General features: G+C 42.8%; 9 protein-coding genes across 13 annotated transcripts; 5 read left to right on the top strand and 4 right to left on the bottom strand.

Moving 5' to 3' along the window:
- Positions 1-19: 19 nt before the first annotated feature.
- Positions 20-3,947, top strand: LOC108653360 (palmitoyltransferase ZDHHC6). Its single transcript, XM_018103767.3, has 5 exons — positions 20-181; positions 1,141-1,325; positions 2,646-2,727; positions 2,780-3,297; positions 3,360-3,947. Exons 1-5 carry the CDS (start codon positions 121-123, stop codon positions 3,789-3,791), a joined length of 1,278 nt encoding a protein of 425 aa, XP_017959256.1. The 5' UTR covers positions 20-120; the 3' UTR covers positions 3,792-3,947.
- A 238-nt stretch (positions 3,948-4,185) lies between these two features.
- Dip-C (dipeptidase C) lies at positions 4,186-6,041 on the bottom strand. The gene has a single exon (XM_030383039.2). It carries the CDS (start codon positions 5,760-5,762, stop codon positions 4,302-4,304), a length of 1,461 nt encoding a protein of 486 aa, XP_030238899.1. The 5' UTR covers positions 5,763-6,041; the 3' UTR covers positions 4,186-4,301.
- A 306-nt stretch (positions 6,042-6,347) lies between these two features.
- pps (protein partner of snf) lies at positions 6,348-13,961 on the top strand. 2 transcript variants are annotated; one of them, XM_018103589.3, is made up of 12 exons: positions 6,348-6,841; positions 6,901-7,326; positions 7,385-9,210; positions 9,267-9,724; positions 9,781-9,955; positions 10,025-10,567; positions 10,627-10,767; positions 10,829-12,670; positions 12,744-12,888; positions 12,955-13,160; positions 13,224-13,395; positions 13,463-13,961. In XM_018103589.3, the coding sequence occupies exons 1-12, from the start codon at positions 6,712-6,714 to the stop codon at positions 13,606-13,608; spliced, it is 6,210 nt and encodes a 2,069-aa protein (XP_017959078.1). In that variant the 5' UTR covers positions 6,348-6,711; the 3' UTR covers positions 13,609-13,961. The 2 variants fall into 2 exon arrangements, with proteins under 2 accessions (XP_017959078.1, XP_089112201.1); XM_089256075.1 differs by having other exon boundaries at positions 13,224-13,399; positions 13,467-13,961.
- Scgbeta (sarcoglycan beta) lies at positions 13,830-15,192 on the bottom strand. The gene has a single exon (XM_018103841.3). It carries the CDS (start codon positions 15,068-15,070, stop codon positions 14,012-14,014), a length of 1,059 nt encoding a protein of 352 aa, XP_017959330.1. The 5' UTR covers positions 15,071-15,192; the 3' UTR covers positions 13,830-14,011.
- A 412-nt stretch (positions 15,193-15,604) lies between these two features.
- LOC108653470 (myc-binding protein) lies at positions 15,605-16,528 on the top strand. Its single transcript, XM_018103972.3, has 2 exons — positions 15,605-15,757; positions 15,822-16,528. The coding sequence occupies exons 1-2, from the start codon at positions 15,746-15,748 to the stop codon at positions 16,371-16,373; spliced, it is 564 nt and encodes a 187-aa protein (XP_017959461.1). The 5' UTR covers positions 15,605-15,745; the 3' UTR covers positions 16,374-16,528.
- Positions 16,529-16,679: 151 nt separating this feature from the next.
- Pp1-87B (Protein phosphatase 1 at 87B) lies at positions 16,680-18,713 on the bottom strand. Of its 4 annotated transcripts, none has more exons than XM_089262072.1 (2): positions 17,516-18,713; positions 16,680-17,455 (listed from the first exon to the last, which is right to left on the bottom strand). In XM_089262072.1, exon 1 carries the CDS (start codon positions 18,546-18,548, stop codon positions 17,640-17,642), a length of 909 nt encoding a protein of 302 aa, XP_089118198.1. In that variant the 5' UTR covers positions 18,549-18,713; the 3' UTR covers positions 16,680-17,455; positions 17,516-17,639. The 4 variants fall into 4 exon arrangements, with proteins under 4 accessions (XP_089118198.1, XP_089118201.1, XP_017959381.1 ...); XM_089262075.1 differs by having other exon boundaries at positions 16,680-17,452; XM_018103892.3 differs by having other exon boundaries at positions 17,529-18,713.
- Positions 18,576-21,733, bottom strand: LOC108653366 (interleukin enhancer-binding factor 2 homolog). Its single transcript, XM_018103797.3, has 3 exons — positions 21,456-21,733; positions 21,261-21,389; positions 18,576-21,200 (listed from the first exon to the last, which is right to left on the bottom strand). The coding sequence occupies exons 1-3, from the start codon at positions 21,612-21,614 to the stop codon at positions 20,304-20,306; spliced, it is 1,185 nt and encodes a 394-aa protein (XP_017959286.1). The 5' UTR covers positions 21,615-21,733; the 3' UTR covers positions 18,576-20,303.
- On the top strand, positions 19,051-20,755 carry NANS (N-acetylneuraminic acid synthase). The gene is made up of 2 exons (XM_018103826.3): positions 19,051-19,383; positions 19,446-20,755. Exons 1-2 carry the CDS (start codon positions 19,051-19,053, stop codon positions 20,244-20,246), a joined length of 1,134 nt encoding a protein of 377 aa, XP_017959315.1. The 3' UTR covers positions 20,247-20,755.
- Positions 21,734-21,977: 244 nt separating the features above from the next.
- On the top strand, positions 21,978-23,174 carry Prosalpha2 (proteasome alpha2 subunit). Its single transcript, XM_018103934.3, has 5 exons — positions 21,978-22,137; positions 22,247-22,323; positions 22,384-22,639; positions 22,694-22,849; positions 22,914-23,174. The coding sequence occupies exons 1-5, from the start codon at positions 22,097-22,099 to the stop codon at positions 23,086-23,088; spliced, it is 705 nt and encodes a 234-aa protein (XP_017959423.1). The 5' UTR covers positions 21,978-22,096; the 3' UTR covers positions 23,089-23,174.
- Positions 23,175-23,416: the final 242 nt, after the last annotated feature.

Genomic DNA, 23,416 nt, shown 5'->3' with positions numbered 1-23,416 from the left:
AAAATGACTCGCCATTTGACTAGGTGGTAACACTGTCGCTGTTTTTGTTTACTTGCTCGCTTGTAGAGCTCGTCCTCTTATTTCCATTCTGACCGTCAACACAATAACTATAATTAAATCATGAGCGCCGAAATTTCAGGATTTCGACGCTTTTTACACTGGGGTCCAATAACCGCTCTAAGTAAGTATAAATAAACGTTACAATTTGTATTCAGTGAAATCGGGTGTCGCCGAAGCCGTTGCTTATCAGACCCCAATCAGGATAATCACATTACCAGTTAGAAATTAGTATGTGCGCAAAGTGAAGTGAATGAACTGCTTCAAAAGAGAACCAGCAATTGGCCAATAACAAGTGTAAAACGTTAAGCGCCACCCACGCCCACCCTGACAGCCACTTGGGCAAAAGAATTTGTGTGTGTTTTGTCTTCAGCGTAATATCGTGTTTCATATTTCGAGACGGTCAACGCGACGATGGCGCCAGTGCGCCACCCACCGCCCACAAACGACCGCACATCGTTAAGTGATGAACGCCTTACTTAAGGAGTGGCCAGTCATTTAATTTGCTTAAACCGCTGCACTAATTGCATTTAAGTTGCCACTTCAATGGAAATATCCCTTACAAGCTTATAAAGAGTTCAGCCAAAAATTGCGTGCGATTTGACTATTTTGGTCATCTGGGCAGACGGTAATATGCCCATAAAGCATCCGGCTCACGGAAAGGGCAACCTTGATATTGAACTGCGATATAATTGTACATAGCTTAATTACTAAATTTCGCGTCGCTTGTTGCTGTTGGGTGGAGAGTTGGGGTGGATGTGGATGGATATGCCTCTGAGGGAGGTCTGGCTTTTACATTTTTGCCAACTCAGTTAAAATACAATTGCCACCCTTGTGTTAACGCTTAATCAAGTCGGGATATAAAAAGGCAATGTATACAAATAAATGTGTTTAATTTCCTTGGCACGCAAACAACGAGCTCAAGTGAATGTTTATATATTATATATTTGTATATATGGATATGTCTGTTTGTGTGTTTATGCATTAAAATATGCAATTAGAAATCTCGTATTACCCGTAAATGTTTAATCATGCATAAGATATTTAATGCGACATTCCTCTGAATCTCCCGATCCATTTCAGGCATCATTAAATGCGTAACTCTGACAACGCTCTACATGAACTCGATGTGGTGGCCACCAAATGAATCGTTTGCAGCGTTCGCCCATCAGGCGCTGTTCCTGCTGCTCTCCACGCTGGCCACATTCAATTACATCATGGCCACGCTGACAGGTCCGGGTCTGCTGCCCAAACAATGGCAGCCAAAGGTAACAGCAATACAAACGACAAGCCCTCGGAACCCCCCACTCCTGCCAAGCCTGCGCTCCATTAGCCAGCCAAAACGGGGCACAAAACAAAAAGAAACGAACAATAAGACATTTTGTCGTGACATTGGCATGCATGGAAAATGTTTGTCAACTATGGGTCGCTCGCATGTGCTCCGCCATGCCAACAGTTAGGGCGTGCCAGCTGCAGGGGCTATTTAATTTAATATACTAGAGTAGAGCTGCTTTGTGGTGAGCAACTAGCAGGAAATGGCTCGCTTACTCAAATATATCATACTAATTTTCATAAAATTTTATTCGACTTGAATATCAAACTAAAATCCATCATTTTGTGATTTACCAGAACGAGATGCCTTATACAATCAAATGGATTACTCCTGACTGCTTTTGTCAACAGGATAGATCCTCCTTCCAGCTGATTGCTAATTGCTGATTTTGTAAACTGGAGAAATTCTCCTTGAGTAAACAGAAAAGCTTCTCCTGCCAACTAATAGCTATCAATCCATGGATCCTTTACTATAGCTTCTGAATACAGGAAAACTTCCCGTTCTAGCTGATATCTAGTTACTCTTGTAATTAGTGAAACTTCTCCTGCTAGCTGCTGATACGGCCTTTCGCCTGGTCGCCCATTTGTGCCGCGTCACTTCAGTATCGGAAATAATTGTTTAACACAACAAAAAACTCCGTGTCAGCCACTTGGCCAGGCAATCTGCGGCCTGTCAACTGCAATCGACCGAGTCATTCATGTTTGAATGCCAGCACACGCATCGGTTGTGTTGCCAAACAAATGGGTCAGCTCAAGTTGACGGCATCGCGTGCTCAACCCTTTATCGCCAACTGCCGCGTAATGCAGCAATTAGACGCTGCAATTGGCTTCAAATACGTCGTTCAAAACTGAACGATAAGCCAAGCTGGCCAGACAAATACTAAGACTGACTGCTGAGCGCTGATTGCGGACTGGTTGACTGCTGACCACCTGACCGTTGACTGTTTTGGGGCGTTGGCAGTTTTTCGACACTAATAATTTAAGGGCCGTTGCGCCGCTTCAGCCCCCGTCTAATAATTTATGGCCTAAAAGGCTCTCACGCAAACTGAAACGCAGCCGCTACGGAGTCGGGCTCGTAATGCAATTACCTAAATTTGCATAAATGTTTTGTAGACCAGACGCTGGTTGACGCTTGACTTCAGTTGGTTTACCCTAATGAGCTGTGCGCTTTGTGGGCGTTGCTGGCTTTATATGTGTATAATGTATAATGTAGTTCTTTTTAATATCACGCATATTTTATATTTTAATTTCGCCAGGACCCCAAGGACACGGAATGGCTGCAGTACTGCAAGGAGTGTGAGGGCTACAAGGCGCCACGGTCGCATCACTGTCGCAAATGTGAGAGAAGCCTAAAACTGCTAAAGCCTTAATAATATATATTCTTGTACAGGTAATCGATGCGTGAAAAAAATGGATCATCACTGTCCATGGATCAATCATTGTGTTGGCTGGGCCAATCACGCCTACTTCACCTACTTTCTGCTCTTCTCCATACTGGGCAGCCTGCACGGCTCGATAGTGCTCAGCTGTTCCTTTTATCGCGGCATCCACCGCTATTACTACCTGACCCACGGTCAGGCACACTTGGCCAGCGTACAGTTCACGGTGGCCAGCATTGTCATGTGTATTCTGGGCATGGGCCTGGCCATTGGTGTTGTCATTGGACTGAGCATGCTGCTGTACATACAACTGAAGACGATTGTCACAAATCAGACGGGCATTGAGATTTGGATTGTGGAGAAGGCAAACTATCGACGGTACAAGTCCGAGAACTATGAGCCCTTTGTCTATCCATACGATTTGGGATGGCGGCTTAATCTGAGACAGGTTTTCAACGAGGAGTGCCAAAAACGCGGCGACGGCATCGAATGGCCCGTCGTACAAGGCTGCGATCAATACACGCTGACCGTGAGTGCTTAACCGATTCCTCTCTCTTCATGTATATCTTATCTAAACAACTTTCTCCACAGCGCGAGCAACTGGCACAAAAGGAGGAGAAGCGTGCGCGGACACGCGTCTACAAATGCATAAGCCCGGTGACGGGACGCTGGCTGCCGATCTTCTCACAAGGCTGGCGGGTCTGCGTCAATGCGCCCTGCACCGACGAGCCACGCATTCGCCTGCGGCCCGACGACATCATCAAGGTGACGCGCTTCCGACGACACTGGCTGTTCGGCGAGCGTGTGCTCAGCGAGGAGGAGCAAACAGACGGCTCGGAGAAGAAGTCTCGGCGGAAGGGCCCCATACGTGGCTGGTTCCCGCGCCGCAGTGTTGTTGCCCTCACCGAAGTACCGGACTCGGAGAGCAGCGAAGATATAAAACCTGTCAAATCAACTACTAGCAATGGACACACTCATGGCAAGCAACAGCAACGCAATGGTCACACCAAGAAGTACATGTAGTTCCCACAAGCAACTTCAATTACAAAATGCGGATCGACTTGGGAATAGCAATAAAAAATGATTTGAATGACTCGAATTCGTCATGTAACTTCAGGTTCACATTGTTAGCTGTTTACATTGTTAGCTTAAAGCCAATAAATTAAAGATTATATATATTCCGCATGAGTTCCATAAGAAACAATAATGATTCATGTATATAATGTAGATCATATATATATGTAAATGCCATATAATTAGAATGTTGTTTTATAATCACCGTACTCTTCAATTTCTGTCCGTAATTGGTGACTTGGATGTCAATTATTATATTGAAACGATTCAGTTAGGTAGTTTACAATTTTCTGATTCACTGCAATCAGGGTATATAATAAGGTAAGTGCATTAAATTCGTACATTTATATAGTATATGATTATATTTTAATATACATTAGTGTATAAAATATATAACATTTATTATTTATTCTTTGAAGACATGCAATTTAATTCCATATCACTATATATTATACATTCTTATTTGGCTGCCATTGTCGCTTCGATTTCCTCCACAGTGCGTGGCACAATCGCAAAGTTCTCGGTGCCCGTCTTGGTGATAAGGACATCATCCTCGATGCGCACCCCGCCAAAGTTGCGGAAGCGTTCGAACACTTCCACATTGATGTATTTTCGAATCTGCGGATCAGCAAGTGCTTTATCCATAAGTTGCCTGATGAAATAGCAGCCGGGCTCAATGGTAACGTACATGCCCGCCTTAAGGATGCGGGCAAAGCGTAGCTTGCTCAGCCAGGCCTCGCTTGGGCGCCTTGGCTCAGTGGGTAGATAGCCGCCCACGTCGTGGACATCCAAGCCAATCAGGTGACCCAAGCCGTGGGGCTGGAATACACCCGATAGGCCGGCCTCAAGCATTTCATCCACATCGCCAGTAAGCATGCCACCGGCCTTAAGTTGTTCCAGCAGCACCTTGCCCGCTAGCTTGTGCATGTCCACCCAGGAGACGCCGTCTCGTGCTGTCTCCATCACAGCGTTGCGTGCGGCTAGCACTGCATTATAGATCAATTTCTGATCCTCTGTAAATTTGCCGTTTGCTGGAAAGCTGCAGGTGATATCCGCAGCATAGCCACAGTAGTTAGCTCCCATGTCGAATAGGCACATTTCGCCGTCCTGAATGGGACGGTTGTTGGGCGCACCAGCGTGTCCATAGTGCAATATGGCTGAATTGACGCCACTCCCGCAGATGCAGGTGTACGAAGCATGGCGGCAACCGCCCACCGAATAGGCATGATGCAAGAACAGAGATTCGCCCTCGAATTCCATTCGACCAGGACGAATGAATTGCATCACCTTGATGTGTGCATCTGAGGAGACTTTGGCCACATAGCGCAAAACTTCGATCTCTTCCTTCGACTTGATGACACGACATTCCGAAATTATGGGATAGAGTAGATCACAGTTCGTCACGTATTTATCTTTGCCCGCAAACTCTGGCGGCTGCATCGTGAGGCCACTATCGCTGTTGGTGCCACTGAGCGTTAATATCAGCTTGGGTGTGGTCTTTTCCAGATAAGCCTCAAGATCATCGACATAATATACCTCATCCACTTCGTACATCGCCTTGAATTCCTCGGGCTTGAGCAGAGCACCCATCCAGGTCTCGTACTCCTCGGGCAAACGTGGCACAAACAGAACCGACGTGGCTTGACCCGTATTAACATCGATATTAACTATACCATAGCAGCCTGGCTCCTTGGCGCCAAACATGTACTGGAAATAGGACTCCTGACGGAACACATAGTCCACATCGGTGTTGTATAGACTCTGATCTTTACCACCTTCGAGTAAAATAATTAATTGACCGGAGCTTAGCTTGAGGCTCTCCTGTGAATTATCTAGAATTGCCTTGCAGACTTTGTTTCTATTATTTTTAAATAAAGTCATCGGCACCGCGTGACAGGATCCCATTTGAAAGCAAGCCATTGTTGAATGTTAAGATAATCACAGTCGGAGAGCAACTGGTGTTTTTTCCTGATTAGCTAGCCAATATCTATAGCAAATACTTGAGTGCAGCAATAAATAAGAGCTTTATTATCGCTGTTTTATTTGTATAGTTACTTTTTGCTTTGCTGTGTATTGGGAGTGCAGTAATCACCACAGCAACGAGAAGTGTATGTATGTATGTTTTTGTAGTGTAAGTCTTTCGGTTTAATTGCACTAATACATCTATTTGTATTTCTGTTTATTTTTGATTAGGCTGCTACTCCCACTGTTAACTTAAAAGTAAAACAGTGGAAGAATATGATAACATCGATACACATGCAATCGATATTGTTGCAAAAGAGATAGTATATCGATATACTATATATCAATGGGCAATAGAAATAAATTTAAAGAATTTCCACCAATTGGTTTTATAATTCTATGTATAAAATAAGAGATATGGTATAGAATTGACTTTTGATTGTCTAAGAAGTACTAATATTATTAAAGTTTTATTAATAAAATTTATAACAAAACGATTTTAGCTGAAACTGGTTCAAGTTCTCATAGTGATACAACTAACGCATCGCTCTTGGTCTCAGCTGGGCACACTGCATTCTTTCGTCGAAGTAAATTTTTTTGCAAATTCTATTTTCATATTTTTTGAATAAAGCATTTTTAAAGTGAAATAGAGCGATTTTTTATTCTTGGTGTGAAGCAGACAAATTCACTGTAGTCAAACTCTATTTTTAGGTATTTGGAGCTGAACTGGTCTCCGCCAAAAGTCCCGCTAGTTCCAATGTCGGCGTCACAACGCGACCGCGGCATGAACAAACAAAATAATTTCAACGCTCACAAGTAGAAGTAGAGCACGCAATACGATTGGGGAAAAACGGGTCGGATCTGGTCTCAATGTACAGTAGCTGATCCATGAGGCATCATTACTGTCATGTCTAGCTCGGTATTTAGCGAAACGCCCAGTGCACGACCAAATGGCGCCGATGGAGATTCCAATCTGGTCGTGGTGTATGCCAAAAATGGCATCTCATTTGACGAGCGTGCCATTGAAAATATTATGGGTAAGACAATTTGAAATCTCGACTTCAAGTTTACATGTCAAAAAATATTCGAATTTCAGAGGAAAAATCAATTGCAAGTATTAGTGTCGTCCGGCTTACATCACCGACGCCGAGCATGGTCGATCAAGAGGAAACTGAACGCCTGGAGGAACTGGAGCGTTTTATGCAAATGACATCAGATGGCGAAGAATCAGATAAAGAAACAGACAACGAGAGCGGTCAAAGCGGCTGTGAAGAGCTGATAAGCGAGAAAGATCATGTTACCGGCGATGACAATGACAACACCGGTGGCGAAAACAATGGCGACTCCACGGAAACCGAAGCCGAGGTGCCCAAGGTTAAAAAGCGCCCCGGTCGCAAACCCAAACCGCCAAAAAAACAGAAAAAGCGCCGAAAACCTAAAGAACGCCCACAAATTGTTGGGCTGAGTGTGGAACAGTTCTACGCAGAAAACACAGCAGATTTGGTGGTAAAAAATGCTCTGAGTATGTATATGAACATTAAACTGTTTGAAGAACAGATGGTAATTTGTAATATTTGCAGAGCTGGCTGGATTATCAATATTCAAGCGCACACCCGAATCGGATGCTCTGATGGAGATTATTCGAAACGATCATAACTACACTCCATTCACCTCGCCAGAGCAAATGAAGGCGAAAAAGATGGCAGAAAAGGTGGTTATAGAACGGCAAGGTCGTAAATTCATTGTGCAGACCCAACCGAACATTAGGCTATTAAACGCCAAGAAGCGCCTCCAAGTAGTGCCTGTGAACCATGTACCGGCTGCAACGCAACAATCACCCAGGCATCAACATCAACCTAAGCAACAACATCCGCAGCAACAACAGCAAAGGCAAACGCAGCCGTTGCCTAAGCAACCAACGAATTTGCATAGGCCGCAGTTACCTAATCAACTGCAGCCATCCTCAGCAACAGCGTCGAAACAACAGCAGATAATGTTGACAACGGGACCACGAATTGTTCGGAATAGTGCTAAAATGATAAGGCCTCCCGATGACTTCGTTGAGGATGACGAAGACGCAAATAGCTCTGCCACGGCAGATGAGGAGAATGCTGATACAGAGGAGCTGAGTGAGCCAAGTGATGTATCCCGCGAAACGGACAACGATCGAGATAGTGATATTGATTTCAAAATGAACAACAGCCGTAGCTCGAACAAACGCAAACGTCTTAAAAAGTTCTCTAGGCGACGGTCTAACCCGCAATCTGCGCGTGCACAAACAGTAAATTCACCGAAGGGGCCTCATCAACAACAACCAGCACAGTCACAGTTTCCAAATTTGAAACGACGAAAGGAGCCGACCGATGGTAATTCGAGCGCGCCTGCAATTGGCCAGATTGTTCAGCTAAATACTAAAGCGCCACCCTCAGTGATTCCATTGGGTCGCAAGACGTTTAGCACATCTTTTCTCAAAATGCGCCCCATACATAAATCCCTGTCCAAACCGACGTCGATGTCTCCTGAAGTAAATCGAATAAGTGGCTCTGCAGTTCCTGCAAAACTGCGCAGAACGCCAATAGTGCAGGTGGGGCGTGTGGTAAGCGTACCACCAGGCGGATTTGCGACGCCGCCGCAAGAGGTCAAAGAGATTGTCATCAATAAGAATCTATCGAGCCCCAAAGGTGTGTTCACAAATCTGAACAGTTTACTGGCTGATAATAACAATGCGACAACGATGACATCAACATCGGATAATAGTAAACACCCGGTAGCAAATACACCCATCACTCCCAAGTCCAGTCTAAACACGCTCTCAACATTGGCATCCACATCGCCATCTTGCAAGGGCTTCATGCCCATTGGCGTGGAGACGGCCTCCTCACACAAATTACCTGCCCAGATTGTCATCGAAACACATCAGAGCTCCTCAGAGCTGGCTGCCGAAAATGACAAACAGCTTGATCTCATTGACTCCATTGTGCAGGATGAACTGTCGAAGTCATCATTGATCGAGAAACCGCCAGCTACAGCAGATGAGACCATACCCAAACTGGTGAAAATGCTAGAGAGCAGCGCTGCAGGGCTCAGTCAAGTACCCGAACCAGTGATAAATCCTGTGAGTGTTCCACAACAACAGCAGAATTTTGATGCGACTCTGGTAGCAAATACTGCTGTGGATAACATGGACCTAGCCAGCGCACCATTGCTAGAGACTGCAGACGCGGATGAAATCACTGCAGATTTCCTGCAACATGTGGTTGGACTCATAGAGGAGGACAAACAGTTCGAAGCTGAGGTGGTCAAACAGGTGCTAGCCAGCACAGAAACTGGTAGCCTAGATGCACTTGCAAGTGCTGTGGCGCAGCCAATCTTCGATGTCGGCAACCAGTTACCAACAGTTTCTCAAGTAAGCTTTTAATATTAACTGACAACGATGATATGCTAATGCTTGAACCTTTGCAGCCATTGCCCAATGATTTTGCTGATCAATGTTTGCTCAACTTGCCCATGGCATCCAGCACTCCATCGCGTACAACGGGCAACGCACCCGTTACATCACGGCCACCTGACACGAAAGTTGTACGTGGCAATGGGCGTGTCATTTATCTGCCACCAATTGAAGCGCCTACAACCCGGGCCAAGCGTCGAGCTCAGAACTTTCCTGCAACAGCCACAACCTTGTCAGATATTAGCACCACTTCGCTCACAGAACCAACTGTTGATACAAGCCAATTAACCAGCAGCAGCTTGGATAGTGACAGTTTTTCGTCGTCATTTGCCGGGCCAGACAGGAAACTGATGACCAAAGATCCGAGTGGTAGTGTTAGGAGGCCAAGAAGATCAAACAAGCTGAATAATAGTAACGAAACCAATGATCCAGAAGCCTCGGAATCTCAAGAGGACGATGATGATCCCAACAAGTTAGTTATTAGATTTCTGTTTTTCTTATACAAATTACTCAACTTACTTGTCTTAGACTATGGTGTATCTGTCGGCAACCGCACAACAACAGATTCATGATATGCTGTGATCTGTGCGAGGATTGGTATCATGGCACGTGTGTTAGCGTCACAAAGGCTATGGGTCTGGAAATGGAACAAAAAGGTATTGACTGGAAGTGTCCCAAATGCGTTAAAAAGCAGGAGGAGAAGGTAACAAATAATCAATGGATAATATAAATTTAGATATAGATCTACATATTCGAGTTCATAACTTTGCAGAGTCAGCCACGTATTACTGACATTTGGGTACCCAAACCAAGCGAGAACCCATCGGAGCTTTCGGCGTCAACTAAACAGCCAAGCGAAAGCAAATCGATAGTTGAACAACCGCCATTAACGCCCAAGCGAACCCCGCCCGTTGGTACATCATTGACGACATCGTTACCCTCAACCACAAGTAACTCACTTGTAAGGCAACAGAAACGACCAATGCCCCAAAAGCCTCAGCTAAAAATGCATCAGCAGCAGCTGAATTTTATCAAACTTGGAGCCAGCAGCGTCATCACACCAACAGAGGCAAGCTGCGTTGTATGCAAGCGTCCCGCACGCGCCAATTCGGTTTATTGTAGTGACGAATGCATACGAAAGTATGCACACAATGCAGTCCAGGCCCTAACGGTGCCCAAGACGCCTGAGCCAGTGCTGCAAACAGCTTTGCCCCCTTCACAGCTGGGAAGTACACTTGAAGCCAAGAAGAACAAGAAGAAAGATCTATTTGAGGATGTGCTGCGTCAGGCTGACACCTTGTCGAAGGTTGAGCGGGTATGTACAACAAGCTAATAAATGATGTAATTATTGCTATTGTGGATCTCTTTTATTAGATTAACGTCTTTGAGCGTCGAACCGGACGTGCCATCACGGGACACTTGGCGCCTAGTGCACATCAGCTAAAGAAATGGCTGCAGGAGAATCCCAGCTTTGAAGTAGTGCAGCCTGGCAGTCAGCAAGCGCTGGAAATTGAGGTATTTGTGCATGCTGCTGTATTACATAATCATATATCAATGCTAATCCAATCCTCCATAGAAACGGCAAAACAAACGTCTGTCGGAACCATCCACGACAGAGACAGCCGCCGCAAAGCAGTCACAGTCTTTGCCATTGCCAAAGCCTTCAGAGACTGTGAACAAATCCATACAGATGTTGCCGGCGATGTCCAGTTCAGCCAAAAAGGAGAAACCTGCCGCCAAAGCATCGACTGCAGTCAGTCGCTCGCCCGAAAAGAGTGTAAGGGAACGAGCTGTGAATAAATCCCAGCCCGAGCCAATACGGCTCAATGTGCGGCGAACACTTAAGGAGCAATTGTTGCTGCGAATAAAAGAGGCGCAGGCAGCCGAGAAGCCAGCAGAGAAGTCTGAATGGCTGACGGCGGAGGAGGTCGAGCACTTTGTGAAGCGTGTGGAGTCGGAAATGTATAATTCATTTGGGCAGGATGTGAGCGCGAAGTACAAGTCTAAATATCGCTCGCTTATGTTTAACATAAAGGATCGTAAGAACAAGACGCTCTTCGAAAAGATATGTGCCAAACAAGTGGAGCCCAAGCAGCTGGTGAGGATGACACCAGCTGAATTAGCCAGTCAGGAGTTGGCCAAGTGGCGTGAGGAGGAGAACCGCCATCAGTTGGATATGATTAAGAAATCGGAACTAGATTTATTGTCATGCGCACAGAACTATGTGGTGAAGACGCACAAGGGTGAGGAGCTAATCGAGTCTAAGATGGATGTAACGCTGCCAGAGGAGGAAGAAGCAAAGGAAGAAGGAGGAAGAAGCAAAGAAAAAGTTGACAGCATCGATAGTAAAAAAGGATCCCAGTCTATTGACACATCGAACACTACAGACGTTTCCAGCAAAGACCATGACCACGACCGACCCTCGACTGCTAAAGAAAAGCATTCAAAGTCTCGAGAAAAGGATCATAGTCGAGAGCGTGACAGAGAGAAGCGGCATAAAAGTCACAGGTCCCATAATAACCAGAGTGGCACCAAAAGAAGCCGCAGTCGCTCGAGCAGCCGCGGCCATAGCCAGGAGAAGCGCAGTCACAAGAGGCACCACCACGAGCATGATGTGGACAAAGAAAAGGAGCAGCCGCCACGCGACAAGCAACTGAGCAAAGAGCATGTCGACAAAGCTCAATCCTCAGTGCAGAAGAAACCAACTGAAAAGAAAACTGAAACCTCCTTAGGCGCCTTTAATTTAATCGATCAAATCCTAGAGTCAGAAAAAACAGTGGAAGAAGCCGCCAATCTGACAGTGCCCGTGAGGCCAACATTAAAGTCATTGCCAGTGGCCTCAAAAACATCTGGGAAAGCTGATGTGCCAGCGCCTACTTTGGATAGATATGGTCGCTATCTACAAAGCTTGTCGAGCCCACCAATTTGGACTGGCAATTTGAGCATGGTTGATGTAACGGACTTCGATGTGGTTATTCATTGCGTTCAGGGTAATACAAGCCAACTGGATAAGTTACTGCCCACTAATTTGGATGTGATTGGTCGCATAACGCGGGAAAATGTCTGGGATTATCTGAAGAAGATCCGGAAGAGTCCAACCAAGGAAATCGTTATTGTCAATTTGTTTCCTGCCAACGCCGCGAACACTATTCGATTCGATAGCTTCTTTGAATACCTTGACTCACGCCAACGTCTTGGTGTTTTGGGTACGGACTCAGAACAGATTCGAGATTTTTATATATTTCCCCTGGGCACCAATGATAAGGTGCCCACTGTGCTGCGTACGTTGGACTCTGTGCCGTTTTACGAGGACACTCAAAGACCAAATACACTGCTGGGCATCATAGTCCGCTGCCTGAGCAAACGGTCGGTTAATTTAAGCCATTCGTTGCCCCTACCCACTGCCAGTAACAAGACTGTAAGTAAAGACATAACCCGTATGTGTAGCAGCTCTTATATAGCAGCTATTTATATATTTTTCTGTTGTGCAGGTATCACACAAAGGACGCGTTCGAACCACGTTCACGCCACCGAGCAGTCCGAAGCGCAAGCCTAGCACGCACTCGGGAAGCTCGAGGGATGATGAGTTCGATATTGATGCCATTATCAAAGCGCCCATTGCAAAGCTGAAGAACAGTGAGTTTACAATGTCCAAATATATCCATTAACTGGAATAAAATAAATTTGGTAATGCCATTTCAGAAAACGTTCCGATAGATCCGATGGCTAGTATAGACGATCCAGATGCGCCTTATTCGCCCGGTGGCAGCTCGGACGACAATGACGTTTTGCCTGCATCCGTCACAGAACACAAGGATTTCGATCTGGAGCGCAAAGTGGACGAAATCAATAAACAAATCGCAGCGCAGCGCATGGAAATCGCTGGTCTTCTAAATGTAGAGCCTTCTGTGAGTGCTTTAACAGAATTTTAACCTGTGAATATACTAGCTCCAACATTAATGTTTTTACAGATTTTGGATAAACCCTCGTCATCAAATGTGCTGGCCAGTATATCTATACCTCCCAATCTGACAAAGATTTTGGCCAGCATAAAGGAGAAAGAGTCGAATGCCAGACCAATATCGAACGATGATGAAGAGTATAATCCTGAGGATGCAATCTCGAGCTGCTCTTATGACATAGGTAAGTAAAATAGAATTTGAAACTATTTTTCATGCAAACTAATAATTTAATTTGTAATATATTTCAGGAAGTAAAAGCGAGGGTGCGACAAAGACTAAAAGTCGCTTGGCGCAGCTAAGTGAAGCAGAGCTTCTTAGTATGGTGCCGGACAATCTGGTGGATCTGACGCCGACAAAATCTGCTAGACATGAGCCCCCACCGCCCGGAGTTTAGGCTAAGGCTAAAGACTAGCGCAGTACGATTATAATAATCCTAATGTAGAATTTATATATGTACTTGACTAGCTTTGATTTACCTAATAATGTTAGTTTTGAATGGAATTCAATTTATAATTTTCTCATCATTTTCACATTTCATTATGTACATTCACGTTTAACGAATTGAATACCATTTCTGTATTATATCCAACAATTGAAATAATAAGATCGTTTGGATCCAATTGGCATATCTTTTTATTCAACAAACGAATTCATTGTAGGGTTCTCTAAAGGCATACCAACTAACCTTCCAAGTGCTTGTACATTTTTCTTAAATACAAATAAAAAATTGCTACGTAACATTTCTAATAGGGAATATACTATATATTAGATATTGTCATATTTATTTTATTGCAGAGTCAGTTGATCTCACAGGGATCGAACTGGCTGTCGAAGTGGGCGCAAGATATCTTTGGTCCGTTGTGCACACGAGGGATAGCTATGCGAAAGAGTACGCCAATTGGCATGCATACGCAAATCTTGTACTGCACACTTCCAGTGCGAAGGCCCAACTCCGAGCTTACAACGGGTATACGATCCATGTCAAGGAAAATTCCTTTACCTGCCTCCAGCACTGTGGCACCCTGAGTTGAGTTGAGGGAAACGTGATGCTCGACTTGCACCTCTATGGTGGCCCCATCGAAGGACACGCCCTCGGACCCCTTGATGACAATGTGGCCGTCGCTATCCATAATTAAAGGCACGTCGATTGGGCTGGATACGCGGCTCGCACTGGCCACCTTCGTCTGCAGCACACCCTCTACGCCATCAGGTATGTTGTATTGCGGGCGGTGGGTTGTAAAAACAGTTGATTGATCAGTGGGATCTTTGATTTCAAACATGTTGGCTTCAATGGCAATGCCCCCCTTGTCGAGAACAACCAGATCACGCTCATTTAAGGCACTAGCGCTATTCAGATTACGAAATACTCGCAAATGCACTCCACTATATTCTCCGTCGCTGCTGATCGATACGGGTACATCTGAAAAGCCATGTATTCCAAGAGCATTTGTTTGGACGCGATCCAAATCGGTTTCATCATAGAACTTAATTAAGTCCACTTCCGGAATCAATTCCATGCCCCTCACACCCTTTCCCAACCTTAGCACGCTCATTATTGTCAGCGTCAAAATTAGGTTGCCTATGGTCAACATTAGCAGCACTACGACAGCGGTCCAAAAAGCATAGCTATTTCGATTCAGGCGACCGGGATGCAAATGCGAATAGCTATCATTATCGTAGTCCGAATTGAATTTCTCGTCGAAGAAATTCACAGTATCCGATTTCGAATCCTTACGGCCCAGATCCATTTCGACACCTCCAATTGGCAAGGTAACGGATAAAGCTGTCTCCGAGTTTGCTTCGTCAGAGTATGATGGCGAGGGCCCTCTTACAAAAGTATTTTCAAAAATGTCCATTTTGCGTTTTAGAATTTTGCAGAACTGATTTTTGCCAAGTTGACTGCTGTGTGTATGCTGTATGATAAGCCGATATGTACATATACTTTAATTTTAGAGGCATGCGCATTGCATTGAAAACATAAAATACATTTAGCGCCAACACTAAATACAATCTGACTCCAGGAAATAGAAAATGCTTATATGGAAATATATAAGAGATTAGATCGTATCTTACATTTTTTGTTTAAATTGATTCATTTTTAAAAGCAGACTCCAATTATACACATATTTATATTTAACCGTTAAACCTTATCAGTCTGTACAATTATCAATTCAAATTGTTTTAATTGTTGGTCACACTGTCTTGATACTTCGATAACAAATTGTAAATTATGAAAGCATATTTTCCTTCTAATCTAGATGATGATTAAACAATAAAAAAATTAAAATATTTTGTAATATTTGTCCGACTGTTGTCATTAAAATAGCTGATCAAAATATTCTTGCGATAAAACACTTTAAAATACTTGCGACAAGTAACTAACTCATTGCGACTTAAAAAAAAGCGAACGAATAAACTCGATGAACGAAAATCAGAGATTTAGCTCGCTCTTTCATTTACAAAGTTGTTCAATTGAACTTATTCCGAACGACTTTCAATAACTTTAATTTTTACTCTTTCATTTTCGCAACATGTCCTTCAAGGTAAAATTAAATATTCTTGATATCCGCATATTGTTTAAATGCATTTTATTTGAATTTGATGCAGCCGATAGATCCGAAGCGCGATGAGATTCGCCGCTATCTAGAGCGCGGTAGCGTTATGGATTCACTTACGAAAATCTTCATACGCGTAATTAAAGAGCGGCCGGAAAACCCAATGGAGTATATAAGAAATAACATTGGTGTGGTGCGACATCAGCATGATAAATACGAACGTCTCTCGCAGGATCTGCAGGAGGCAAATGAAGAGATTCAACGTTTACGTGCCATAATAAACAGTATTAACCCTGAGATACTTCGTGGTCACAATGCGCAAATCACCGGCGAATCTGATTCCGAACAAGCGATAGCTGCCGAGCTTAACTCTGAAAACTCGGTCGTGTTAGAAAATAATGAAGATGTCCATGAGAAAGTGCCTGAAGCTAACGGATTAGACGTTGCAGCAGTTTCCAAAGCTGATAATGTGGAATTGAGTGCTACTCTTGACAATTGTCATATTGAAGAGAAAAACATGGCCGCTACTGATACCACAGGCGACAATATAACGCAGACCTCATCCGTCCAAGCGGAGCCTAGCCGCACTGACAGTGCCGAGTGAATAAAAATTTCCGTTCACTCAGCTAGTTTTTGGATCATCCAATTAGAATGCATTCTCATAGAAATGTTATCAGTTCGTAGGGCTAAATATGTAAAGTATTTTCTTATATGTTAATAAAGGATGCGCGAATGAACGCGCACGTAAATCCCTTTAAATGCTTTTCATTTCTTTGATTTTTGTTTCTTAGTGGGGGTTTCAAATATTTATTTAAATCAGTTTTTAATTTCATACACATGGTATATCGTTTGTTTATTAATACAAAGGATTATTGATAATACATATTAATTATAGTAATTTGTATTTTGCTTTTTCTTTTTCAATTTTTATTCTTTCTTTAAACACATCTTAAAAATGATAAAGATGATGAAATAAAATTGTACATATTAGCATGGATCGAATAATAACAGTTGATCATAATTGGGAAAATGATACGGACATGAGAAAGATAAAAGACGTGGAACAGTGGTACCAATGTTTTGGGCTGGCTGCAATGTGGACGAACATAAACTGATTTTCATTTCCAAGGTCAAAACTTAGTATTTACTTTTACTTTCTTGGCAAGCGTGTACTCTTTGTTTTGCTTTTCTCTTCCACATTTCAATTTGTGTTTTTAAGGCCAAATCGATTTTTGTTCTTATTATATTTGTTTTTGTTTTTTTTTTTTACAAGACCCTACTACGTTTGTTGACCGCCGGCTGGTTCAAATTATATTTGTTTGTTCTTGTACTAACATTTTAGTCTCCTTCTTAGCTTGGACAAAACATATATGTACACTCATATGCACGTGTGTGTGTATTGTTGGGAGCGTAGTATGTATGTCTGTGTGTGTAGGGCTTAATATTATCAAAATAAATGGATTCTACATAAGTTATGCCTGTTTGAATGCATGCGAATGTAGTTTTGTAATTGAAGCAAATCTCTCTTTATTTCTTTAAAGATCATATGTTTGTCCAGGATTGGGTTAAATTTGCTTGTTTTTGTTTTTGTATTTGCTTAGTTTGTTTTTACTCGACGCAGAGCGTTCAGTTCATCCCTCTGGCTGCATAGTCGGTGCTACGTATATTATATTAGATTTGCCCCTGCTGACGATAAATATAAAATTACGATAAGAGCTTGCGAAACGATAATTAATTCAGCTATACCTGCAATACTTACGTTGAATCATTTAATTTCTTATTGGTTTTTGTTGCATGCTTTGTTTGTTGTATAGAAAATTGTTGTATGTGTGTGTTTGTGTGTGTGTGTGTACGAAGATTATTAGTGATATTACTTTTTACGCTTGTCTGCCGGTTTCAATATCTGGAATGAGCACATAAGGGAGTCATCCACAGACATCATTGCGCCAGCATTGTCAAATTCGCCACAGTAATTCGGGGCCGAGAAGAGTGTAACAAGTTGGCGCTTTGCGAAGAACTCATAGCCATCCTCGACGACCTGATGGGCGCGGCAAATGAGATCGAACTCGTGCTTCTCTAAGAATTTAGCCACCACCTCGGCGCCAAACGTAAAACTGACGCCACGATCATTCTCGCCCCAGCCCATTGTGTCCTTGTCCGGATCGGACCACAGCAAATCGCAAAGTAGGCCCTGATCTGGTACATCGGTGGGACGCATGATGCGTCGAATTTGCTCCATCGACGATAGGTCCGGACTGAGACCACCATGGCAACAGAATATTTTCTCATCCACAATAGCTGCGACTGGCAAGCAGTTGAAGCAGTCAGTGAATGTCTTCCACAATTTGATGGTGTAGCGGCGCTTGCACTCGTCGTAGAATCCATAGATGCGATTTATGCTGGCACATTCATGGTTACCGCGAAGCAAAAAGAAGTTTTCAGAGTATTTGATTTTATAGGCGAGCAGCAAGCAGATGGTTTCCAGAGACTGTTTGCCACGATCGACGTAGTCGCCCAAAAATAGGTAATTTGATTCCGGGGGGAAGCCACCGTACTCGAATAGGCGCAACAAATCGTAATATTGGCCATGTATGTCGCCGCAAATCTTCAATGGTGCTTCCAGCTCTAAGAGTATGGGCTGCGACAGAAAAATCTCTCGCGACTTCAGACAGAGGCCACGAATTTCGCTCTCGGAGAGCTGAACATTTTTGCCAGGCCGTGCCCCACGCACTTCCAAAAGTCTTGATATGATGCTGTCGATATTCATAACATCGCCCATGTTTCTGTATTTATTTTTTCTACCCTCTTGTTTTGCTGCGCAGTTTCTATGCTAGATTTTTCCACCGAAGAATGGCAAGCAGCTCTGATGTATATTTTTCACTATAAATATTTTTCACAGCACAGCTACTACAAGAAAATTTCTCCAGTGTGCCCACATTTGACAAAAAAAAAACAGGAGGAAGTGAAATGGGCAGTTAGTCACACTTTTGACTCGCAGCTTGTCCCGTTTACACTCACAGCGTTGGCCTGTTGCCCGCCATTTGCACAGCTTGGCTGTATTTAGTTGGTGTAAGCAGGACAAAAACAGCTTTAATTACTAGCGCTATGCCAACTCGATTTAATATCTCTATACAGCAGTATCATATCATTTGAAAAGCTATCTAAATATGCTTGACGGTTAAAATATACTGACTAAATAGTTGGTCACACATAATTTTTAAGGCTGTGGCAAAAGTGGTAAAGATTCGCTTAATTGAATTTAATTGAATTTGTCTGCAAAAATGTTACTTGATCTAACAGAAAGAATAAAACCAAACGATGTATACTTGATAGCAGAAATCGGTCAAAATCATCAAGGATGTCTTGAAACAGCTAAAAAGATGATACTGTCAGCAAAGAAAGCAGGATGCAGTTGTGTTAAATTTCAAAAATCCGATTTGAAAGCGAAGTTTACGCGCACTGCTTTAGATCGAAGATATATAAGCGATCACGCCTGGGGTCAGACCTATGGAGAACATAAAGAATATCTTGAATTTTCAAAGGAACAATATCGTCAGCTGCAAGCATATAGTAATGAAATCGAAATTGATTTCACAGCATCAGCTATGGATGAGGTATATACATATATGTAGTTAAGGGTGGTTTCAAATGAATTTAATAAAAGTATTTTTTGCAGTCATCTCTAGACTTTCTAGTGGAGTTAAAGGTACCATTTATAAAAATTGGCTCTGGAGATGCAAATAATTTTCCACTTCTTAAAAAAGCTGCCGGACTTAACGTACCCCTAATAATATCAACTGGAATGCAAACTATGTCGACAGTTGATCGAATAGTGGAGATTATGGGGCAAGCAAGCAACAATAAATATGCTCTAATGCATTGCGTCTCGGCTTATCCGACCCCACCCGAAGATTGTAACCTAGGTTTGATCAGAACATTGATGCGGCGTTTTCCCAATGTTCTCATTGGATACTCTGGGCATGAGTTGGGGGTAATCATCACCCAGGCAGCGATTTTGAGTGGCGCGAGAATAATTGAGCGACATTTTACATTGGACAAAAATCAAAAAGGATCTGATCACCGGTGCTCCCTTGATCCCAACGAAATGGAGACGCTGGCCCGAAGCATAGTTGAATTTAAATCTAAGGATTATCTTTCCTCTCCTAGTCTCGCTCCCGCTGAAGTGATTTCAATCTTAGGTGGCGGAAAAGATTTGTCGGAAGCACTCTGTGAATCTAGAGCAAGTGAGAAATATATTTTAGAGTGCGAACTACCTTGTCGTCTTAAGTTAGGTAAATCGATTGTCGCTTCTCGGAATCTGCTTAAGGGGCATATAATTCAGGCAGCCGATATTGCAATAAAAGTCAGTGAGCCACCGGGTATTTTTGCAGAGAAGTATTTTGAAATAATTAATAAGCAACTGACAACAAATATTAATGAAGATGACCCCATCACTGAGCATGTGTTGAGTGCATAAAATGTATTGATTTCTGTTGTATAAAATACATATGTAATGAAATTCTTATTGACTAAATTATTCGGCTGCATCGTCGCTACCAATATCCTCATTTTCATTCTCAATCATTTCAATGTCTTCCTCGAGATCGCCCTCCTTTTTGTCGGTCGGCTTTTCATATACGGGTTTTAGCGGTGACACGACGACCCCATTCCAAACGGACATTTCACGCACAATGCTAGTATTACCTTCCAAACCAAGGATGTGCTTGTATCCGCCGTGAGCTAAGACTCGCAGCAACGTCTGCGCCGTATAGCAGCACACATCTTGTTGTTCCAGTGTCATCGCTGTGTGGACCCGTATGTGCCCCGGTTCAGTTGGATCGGTTATACCAGCTGAGCCAGGTAGAAATAGTCCTGCAGAGAGCAGTTGAAATACGCGACGAAATGCCAAATTGATTGGCAATGCCTGACGCGATGGATTGTTCATTATTGCCAGATGGGCAATTAAATCGAGCATCCATGACGAAAGTGGTGAAAAAGCATCAAATCGTTTGGTTAGATCCTTTAAAATGCGGATGAGAACTTTTATTGAAGAATGGTGAGCATTTTCCTCGAACCAGCGAGTGTGGCGTATAGCAGCTAAATGGCTCTGCATTAGCTTGTGATCCATATGAATTTCTGGTTCCAGCTTTCTTAAGTTCTGCGGCAAGGTGGCAATGAGAATACGAACTCGGGCCTGTGAATTGGATACATCGAAGCCTCTGTCGTGTATTTCTAGGGTATGTTGTTCACCCTTTGCCAACACTTCAGTTTTCATGCTGGTTTTTAGGTCCGCCTCAACCTTCTTGGCCAGTGCCTCACAAGCCTCCTTTGTCGGCAGTGTTTTGAGAATAACCACCACATCGGCCACATTATTGCCACTGAGAATGGTACCCTTTTTGAACGACCCAACTTGACGCACTTCTTCCAATTGCTATGCGTGTATAAACTGCGTCAGAAGAATATTTTATGAAAAATTGCTATGACAACTTACACAAGTATTAAAGTCGCCTGGCGCAACGACTAAATTATCCAAGACGACCTGAACTTTAGTAACCAAGTTACCAATGGCAGCCTGTTCGGTGGGGCTAGGACTTAAGTCTTGGTTGCGTTTCAATAAAGCCTTTTTAAATAAAAATGTTAGCAGTAATTATATGTTACACATTTATGGTTTATTTATTGATTTTACCGCTGTCAACGCAGAATCATCTACAACCGGCGAGACTTTGGGAAACACAACTTCGGTCAAAGTTAAATCAAACGGATGACGCGGTACAAATGTTTTCTTAAATGGCGGACGAATGCCACCGCGCATAGGCCTGCTGCCTCGAAGCGCTCCACGAACCATACTTTTGTTATAATGAATAATTTTGGAGAATTATATTTTGTAAGTCAACCACCAATTCCCACACTCCGGCTATGAAATTTTTCGATTAAAATTATATACGGTTGCAAATTCAATATAATACATATCGCTTGCTTTATTGTGCTGCAAGAATCGATATCGATACTAAAGGTAAAGTAGATTATTTTTCCAATTATTTTTAAGAGATTAGGATAAAACCAAATGGATAGATAAAGCAGTCTGTGTTGCTTAATAGAAATTGATAGAGAAGTAGTATACCTCTTGTTTTGAGCTATGAAAATGACGACTTAATAATTATATCGTTATCGGTAGTTGGTTTGTAAAATCATTTTATACTAAAATAGTATTTTTTATACCGATACTTGTGGGCACATTATTAGTTTCTGCTTGTCATCTTGTCATTTTGGTGAGGATTGTCGGCATTTATTTAAAAATTATTGTACCACAAATTTAAGCCAAGAATAATGGCTACTGAACGTTACAGTTTTTCTTTGACAACATTTAGGTAAGTAAAGCCTGCGGTTACCCACTAAGCGACGCTAAACGCTGCCGCCATTTATACAAAACCTATGTACATGACTGGCATAAACATTAATTTGTTCGTTCATTTGTAGTCCTTCCGGAAAGCTTGTCCAGTTGGAATATGCCTTGGCAGCCGTATCTGGAGGCGCACCTTCTGTTGGTATAATGGGTAAGCTAAAATCAATTATTTCTCTGACTCTTCACGACTTACAATTTTCGGACACTCTAGCTTCCAATGGAGTCGTCATTGCCACAGAAAATAAATACAAATCGCCGCTCTATGAGGAACATAGTGTGCACCGCGTGGAAATGATAAACAAGCACATTGGCATGGTCTATTCTGGAATGGGTCCCGATTATCGCTTATTGGTGAAACAAGCACGCAAAATTGCTCAATCATATTATCTGACCTACAAGGAGCCCATACCGGTGTCACAACTCGTGCAACGTGTCGCAACGTTAATGCAGGAGTACACTCAATCGGGGTATAATATTTTAAACACACAATTAGAAGCAATAATAACATTTCGTAATTCTAGTGGCGTGCGTCCATTTGGTGTGTCACTACTGATTTGCGGTTGGGACAATGATCGCCCATATCTTTATCAATCGGATCCGTCTGGTGCATATTTCGCCTGGAAGGCCACTGCCATGGGTAAAAATGCTGTAAATGGCAAAACCTTTTTGGAAAAGCGGTTAGTATAGAAAAGGTTGAACTATTAAGAATAAGAAAACTTATGTTTCCTTCTGCAATTTCAGTTATAGCGAAGATCTAGAGCTCGAGGATGCTGTGCACACTGCCATTCTGACACTAAAGGAAGGGTTTGAGGGAAAGATGACATCTGATAACATTGAAGTTGGAATCTGCGATCAAAATGGGTTCAAGCGCTTGGACCCTGCAACAATTAAGGACTACCTAGCCAACATCCCTTAAATTTAAATTCAACTTGTCCCAAGCTAAGCTTATATCTGCGTAAATAAACAATGAAAATAAAGTTCGTGAGCGTTGAGGGTTCCAAATTAATGTTGAATTTTTGTTTTCATATTGAATTACTCATAATTTAATTATTGGTCTTCTATTACAAAAGGCGTTGCTGTTGTATATCAATGCTTTAAAATGTTTTTCTTTATTAATTTTCCTTTTTTTTTTAATTTCTGTTTGGATTTTTCTCATTTTTTGGGCACTTCTGTATATAAATGTAAATGTGTGCGTTACGGACGCGACTTACACACTACGAGAACTTAGTTAAGGCTTAAAATAC

This window comes from Drosophila navojoa, chromosome 2 (genome assembly GCF_054131105.1).
Source record: "Drosophila navojoa isolate 15081-1374.11 chromosome 2, UAZ_NAV_1.0, whole genome shotgun sequence".
NCBI lineage: Eukaryota > Metazoa > Arthropoda > Insecta > Diptera > Drosophilidae > Drosophila > Drosophila navojoa.
The sequence above is the reverse complement of the archived record's forward strand: the minus strand, read 5'-3'. Positions and strand labels throughout refer to the sequence as shown.

Coding starts and splice junctions, on each gene's coding strand:
- pps (XM_018103589.3), top strand. CDS start 6,712: ATGTCTAGCTCGGTATTTAGCGAAACGCCCAGTGCACGACCAAATGGC. Junction 9,956..10,024: donor TTAAAAAGCAGGAGGAGAAG/GTAACAAATAAT, acceptor ATAACTTTGCAG/AGTCAGCCACGTATTACTGA. Junction 10,768..10,828: donor AGCAAGCGCTGGAAATTGAG/GTATTTGTGCAT, acceptor AATCCTCCATAG/AAACGGCAAAACAAACGTCT.
- Pp1-87B (XM_089262072.1), bottom strand. CDS start 18,548: ATGGGCGATGTTATGAATATCGACAGCATCATATCAAGACTTTTGGAA.
- LOC108653360 (XM_018103767.3), top strand. CDS start 121: ATGAGCGCCGAAATTTCAGGATTTCGACGCTTTTTACACTGGGGTCCA. Junction 182..1,140: donor GGGTCCAATAACCGCTCTAA/GTAAGTATAAAT, acceptor GATCCATTTCAG/GCATCATTAAATGCGTAACT. Junction 1,326..2,645: donor CCAAACAATGGCAGCCAAAG/GTAACAGCAATA, acceptor TAATTTCGCCAG/GACCCCAAGGACACGGAATG.
- LOC108653366 (XM_018103797.3), bottom strand. CDS start 21,614: ATGGTTCGTGGAGCGCTTCGAGGCAGCAGGCCTATGCGCGGTGGCATT. Junction 21,390..21,455: donor ATGATTCTGCGTTGACAGCG/GTAAAATCAATA, acceptor TTATTTAAAAAG/GCTTTATTGAAACGCAACCA. Junction 21,201..21,260: donor CAGGCGACTTTAATACTTGT/GTAAGTTGTCAT, acceptor ATACACGCATAG/CAATTGGAAGAAGTGCGTCA.
- Dip-C (XM_030383039.2), bottom strand. CDS start 5,762: ATGGCTTGCTTTCAAATGGGATCCTGTCACGCGGTGCCGATGACTTTA.
- NANS (XM_018103826.3), top strand. CDS start 19,051: ATGTTACTTGATCTAACAGAAAGAATAAAACCAAACGATGTATACTTG. Junction 19,384..19,445: donor CAGCATCAGCTATGGATGAG/GTATATACATAT, acceptor TATTTTTTGCAG/TCATCTCTAGACTTTCTAGT.
- Prosalpha2 (XM_018103934.3), top strand. CDS start 22,097: ATGGCTACTGAACGTTACAGTTTTTCTTTGACAACATTTAG. Junction 22,324..22,383: donor ACCTTCTGTTGGTATAATGG/GTAAGCTAAAAT, acceptor CGGACACTCTAG/CTTCCAATGGAGTCGTCATT. Junction 22,850..22,913: donor AAAACCTTTTTGGAAAAGCG/GTTAGTATAGAA, acceptor CTGCAATTTCAG/TTATAGCGAAGATCTAGAGC.
- Scgbeta (XM_018103841.3), bottom strand. CDS start 15,070: ATGGACATTTTTGAAAATACTTTTGTAAGAGGGCCCTCGCCATCATAC.